A 5,739-nucleotide genomic window follows, 5' to 3' on the forward strand; every position below is an offset into this window, starting at 1 on the left:
CTTTGCGAATAACCGTGCTATGTAATGCCGCACAACTGGAGAATTTCAAAAAGTTTCAATAAAATATATAAAAACTTTGTGCGGGACGAAGTTCGCCGGGTCTGCTAGTATGTATATACATAAATATCTGTGCTGCACTTTTTCTGTGGGTTTATCGAGGCAGTAGTATGCCTTTAGGCGCTAGGGTTAGATGGTTTTCACATGAACATGAAACGGTATTATACATAACTTTTATAAGTATTAGAATAAGAAGAGATAGACCCATTAAAAAAGTAAACGTAAATGATTAAAACGTCGATATTCGACTGAAATTCTATAAGCGGCATATAGCATTTTTAGAATGCATTATTCATTTGTCGGAGGCGGCAAAATCAGACCACCACAATATGTAGCTCCCATATAACTGATTGTTCATATAAAAGACATTCCGTTATAACTCCTGAAATTTCGCACTATTTTCACTTTTTATCAACAGAGAGTTTACAGTGAAAATTACAGAGATTAGGTCACTATAATCTGTAGCTCGCATACAACCGAATTTTCAGATATTAGGTTTTATTTGAAAATTTCTTCATTTAGACAGCTGAAGCCGTGCAATTTGGTTATTTACTATTTAATCATACAAGGTCTACTGAGAAAATCATTAATATCCGTATGTATCTATAAGGTATATCTCTCATATCACTGATTGTTCCTTAAAGTAGGCAGCTAAAGCCGTTGTGTGGTCTGTTAACTTACAGTGATGAACAAAAGTATTGGCACAGAGCATTTTTGGCAACATATGCAAAGTTTTTTACTCTAATTTCTTTTCGCAACTTTTTTATAAAAATATAAATAGTTCATACTACAACGAAAAACATAAAATTAAAATCTCTAAACTTTGTGTACAGCTCAGGAAAATTAAATAAATTTTCATACTAATTTGCAACTTTCTAATCAGATTTTTTTAGAGTCTGCATTCTGTTTTAGTATAGTAAAATACAAGTTGGAAGCTGCTATGAAAATCGCATTGATTTACAAATTAATACTGCAAATTTGTTTAATTTTCTCGAATTTTTGCATAAAGAGATCGTATGCTTTTTGTTGTAGTATGAACTACATATTTTTTTATAAATAATTAGCGAAAAGAAGTTAGAAAAAAAATGTGCGTACATTTCGAAAAATTCTTTGTACTAATACCTTTGTTCGACACTGTATAGTTAATAGAAGGTCTACCATTTACGATTGAGATCGGTGCTTTATAAGGCATATCTACCGTGCCACTGTTTGTTTAGTTATGAGTTTTTGTTGTACATATATAGACGAAAAACAACTTTTCGTAAAAATGGTATAGAATTCTTAAAAATCATTATTTTTCTATTGGAAAACTTCATTTATGCAGGAGATTCCCAATAATAATACCCAATTGTTTATTTAACAATTTTTTCATCGCAACTATGATTTATGGGTCCGCCAAAAAACCTACAAAAACCCCGAAAAATGTAACAGGGGGACCAACAAAAAATCGTTAGTATTAAAAAATTGTTAAATAAACAATTGGGTATTATTACTGAAAGTTTCCCGAAGAGAACCAGAGTTTTCCGATCGAAAAATATTGATTTTCAAGAATTCTATATCATTTCTACGAAAAGTCGTTTTTCCCCTATATAGAATACATTGAAAACTTTGGGCCCTTTGAGCGACCTCTAAATATTTTTTTGATTTCAAAACAAAAAAATAAGGGTGTACTTTTTTCGGTACAGCATAAAAAATCCGACTTTTCTTTTTCACATGCATTTTTGGACCACCCTAATGTACATACATACATCCATATGTATTTATGTATGCAGCTAGCTATGTACATTTTAAATGAAGTGACAGAGAGCAGATTTTATTAGAAGTTTCGTCAAGCTTGAAATGTCCTCGAGATGTGCCATTGCCTGTCGCCTGTCGCTGAGCCACTGATAAAGGAAAAACTTTTCCCCAATGACAACCACACAAACCCGGTCTGCTACATATAGCTATTATGACCAAACAATAACAACGCTAATAAATATTAATCGAGCTTGAGAACAACATTAAAAATTGTCTATAATAAATAATTGAAAGTGATTGCACAAACAAAAAAAAAACATTTAACCGCATTTCTTTTCCGCCCATTTGATTGATTGTACATATTAATTATCGTCTGCCAATACAAGCGGCGATAACTCCAATTAGTTTATTGATAATGATAGGGCTTAATCTCTTCATAATACGAGTGGACACTTACATGTGTACGTTAAGCAGGGTCGGACGTCAAATGAGATTTTTAAACTAAAGCTACAAATTCGTCTACATCATTTAAGAAAAGTAGTGAACCACTTTTGACCAAAATCCAAATATCGCAACCTCTGTTTAAAGAGAAAAAAAATTTTCTCCATTACAATTTCTTAGGCGTTGAACGTTTTACTTTTTTGGAGACATTTCCAAAACACCCTGATTTATTTCAGACCTTTTTTGGCGCTTCGGACCAAGGGAATAGCAAACTGCAGATATTTTAATTCTCTATTCAATAAAGTAACGATTTCCAGTTTTCTAACTACAACGGTTTTTGTACTCCGTTTTTGCTCGAAGGTACGAGTAGATCAAAATTTCTAAAACCATGTAGACCAATTTCTATCGTAGCTTAAAAATCGCATTTGAAGACCCTGCCTAATGTGCATAAATACATACATATATGTCTATGTATTTACGATTGATAGAGCAGTGGTAAAGAAATTTCATCCTATGAAAATAAATTAAAGATTTTGATAAAAAGACACTACGGATTGAAATGAGCAACGCTTCGTTCAAGGTCCACTTTTTGTTCAAACATGAGAACCTTGTACTATACGATTCAATGAAACTTGAGTAAGAGTTGACTAAGAAACAAGTAAGGACTGTGTTGGTTTCGGCTATGCTGAAGGCTTTATACCTTTCATGAAGCGCAGAGAATTTAACTTCAACCCATTGCTGTGGTATTAAATGGAGAGGCTGTAATGCAAAATCGAATATCTAAACAATCGGTTCTATGGGGGCTATATGTATGTACATATGTATGTTAAAGTGGTCCGATTCGTCGGTTCTGACAAATGATTAAAAGATTATAAAAAGACAACCGCTTAACGAACTTCAGTCGGATATCTTGACAACTGATCATTTTGGTTATTTCTTATTCTTCTTGGTTCTTACAAACATCGGACCAAAGTTATATATGAAGGATATAAAAAGAGTCCACGCAGTGTTAGGGTTTAGCGTTGCAGAAAAAGGCTTAAAAATTAAAAAAAAAATTAATTCGAAAATCTCAATAATTCAACAATCGGTTGGTGGCTTGAAGAAATTTCTTTTATCCGCAAAATTTTCATACATTATATACCGCCTCCGAACGGCAAATGGATTTCTGTGAGAAGCTTTTTTATAGCAGAGAATTACAGTCGAAGGGTGACGCACAGTGTGGAAAATAATTTTTTGTTTGTGACAAAATATAATATGTATCTGGGTTTTTTTTTTTTTTGACATGGAGAATTCACAAAAAATAAACTCGTTGATTAAAGAAAAACTACCTTACCCTTAAAAATAAAACTCGTACAAGTTTTTTTTTCGTTTTTGAACTGAAAAAAAATAGTAAAATTCAAGCGTTTTACATTTGAAGGTCGGTTTAAGGTCCATTGTTCATTCAATCAGACGTTTCAAATTACCTTTAAAGCTAAATTTTAAGATTTTTTTGTTTTCTTTAGACCTAGAAAAAGAAAAAATTAAAAGGCATTTTTCTATTCTTGCGGTCTTGGATTCCTTGACGCAAGAACAGGAAAAAATATGTGTTTAAAACTTTTAAAAAGTTCATTATACTCTTTTTAGGTCAAAAAAAATAAAATGCTTAAAAACCTTCTATTTTGAAGGTCAAGCTAGTTTTTTTATGAAACGAGACTATTTTTCTGGAATTCTTCATCTCAAAATCTTACATTTATTTCCCAGTTTTTTCTCTATTCCCAGATATTTTATTTTGACACAAAATAAAGTTCTTTCTCCACACTGTGCGACCGCTATTACCAGGGATCGGATCTTGGTCCTACGAAGTGAAAGTTCGCACCTCGATTAATCGGCCACGTCGACCCCGGCAGACAAAAATTGTGAGCTGCGACGTTCTACAAATTTTAATATCGTCAAATCATTTGAACATATTCTTTCAGCAGCGTTAATACATATATGTGCATTAAGGTGCATCACTCTCCACAAAAAAGCAATGCTGCTTTTTCATCGGAGTCAAAAAACAAATATTCCCAAAAATTATAAAGTAAAACAAATACAATTTTCTCCAATTTGCTTTTGCTTTGCATGTTAAATTATGGGAACAATTTATTCGCATGGAATTAGCGATACGTGAGCTGGATCTTTTTGAAAACACCCACAAAAATCTAGTTTTTTATAAATAAAATTAACTTAAAAAAATATTTGTCGAAAAAATCCCTTCAGGTGATAGAAGAGTTAAAGCTTAAAGATCTGCATAAAAATTTTCAAAAAATGTATCAACATAATCAAAATTATGATATTTTTGAATATTTTCAAATCGTTCTAGCTCACGAGAATTTTAATATTTTCTTTTAATAATTCTTTGGATGGAAAAGCCCACAATTTTGTTTTGTTTTTTTTTTTGTGAGGCACCCTAATATACAATAGTAACAACATATTAAACATTGGGTTAAGCTCAATTAAATTTTTCCACCAAAAAAAAAATAAAAATTGCGAAAAAACGGGTTTCTTTTACCTGTCAATCGAGCCCAATTATTTTATGATAAAAATATTTTATTAAACTGGCTTTGTTAATAAAGTTTGTAAAATACTCAATCAACTAGTTTAAAGCTGGGGGGGTTTATGAGGATTCTTTTCCATTTCTTTTACAATTTTTATATGTTGCATAAAATTCCGTGCAAGCAATTCCTAGTTTATGAAAAACTAAGTTTGCTATTTTTCGAGTTGATCATTTTTTTTTAAGGGAATAAAACTAACCCCTCACCTTGCATCTACATACATAGTATATCTAATATAACAGCAGATAACTCACCTGGTTGCTAGCTTTCTCCAAAGGAGATAATTCCAAATGTAGGACATTAATGCCCAGCTCCTGAAAAACTTGCAATGCTCTGGCCAAATTGCCAACTTGATTTTTCAGCGTAAAAATTATAGAAACACGATCGCCCGACATGGCTTGAGAATTTGCATCACTTAAAGCCAAACTGCCTTTCTCACTGCCGCTTTCAGAATTCGACTTATCCTAAATCGACATTTGAAATAAAACTATATTCACAAACTGGATTTTTTTTTTTTAGAGACAATTTTGACGAAACGCTTACAAGACTGCGATGCTCTTTGCGTAGTGTATGCAGCGGGCTACCATGCTTCACAGCCCACTCCTGCTCACCGCTGCGATAGAGCCATAGCCCCAATAAACTTTTGCCAGAAGCGCTCATTTTTTGTTTTTTTTTTTTTGAATTTGTGAGTTATAAATTTCAGAAGTGCACAAAATTTTTACTTTCCACAAAAATTGGAGGTATAGAGAAAAAAAAATTAAAACCGTTTTACGAACGCGTACTTTCCGGACAACTCGTCGGGCCGATTTCTGAAAGGAAACTGCAAGATCCTAATGCCGTGTAGGGTGCTTTTATAGCCTACAACTAGGCAGCAAACAATGATAAAACCGCTCTTGCCACATTTTCAACTCCCACATGGATAGCAAAATGT

General features: G+C 32.7%; 1 protein-coding gene across 1 annotated transcript in view; it reads right to left on the reverse strand.

Annotated features, from left to right (window-relative positions):
• LOC108365246 (uncharacterized) overlaps nucleotides 1-5,468 on the reverse strand; it is an 81,086-nt gene extending 75,618 nt beyond the window's left edge. Inside the window, exons 1-3 of the mRNA XM_017619238.1 lie at nucleotides 5,352-5,468; nucleotides 5,063-5,272; nucleotides 5,015-5,021 (exon numbers count right to left, since the gene is read on the reverse strand). Of these exons, the coding sequence (XP_017474727.1) occupies nucleotides 5,015-5,021; nucleotides 5,063-5,272; nucleotides 5,352-5,468 (334 nt within the window). The remainder of the gene's footprint in view (nucleotides 1-5,014; nucleotides 5,022-5,062; nucleotides 5,273-5,351) is intronic.
• Nucleotides 5,469-5,739: the final 271 nt, after the last annotated feature.

This window comes from Rhagoletis zephyria, unplaced genomic scaffold, assembly GCF_001687245.7.
Source record: "Rhagoletis zephyria isolate East Lansing unplaced genomic scaffold, Rhagoletis_zephyria_1.1 Rzeph_scaffold_01815, whole genome shotgun sequence".
In the NCBI taxonomy this organism is placed as follows: domain Eukaryota; kingdom Metazoa; phylum Arthropoda; class Insecta; order Diptera; family Tephritidae; genus Rhagoletis; species Rhagoletis zephyria.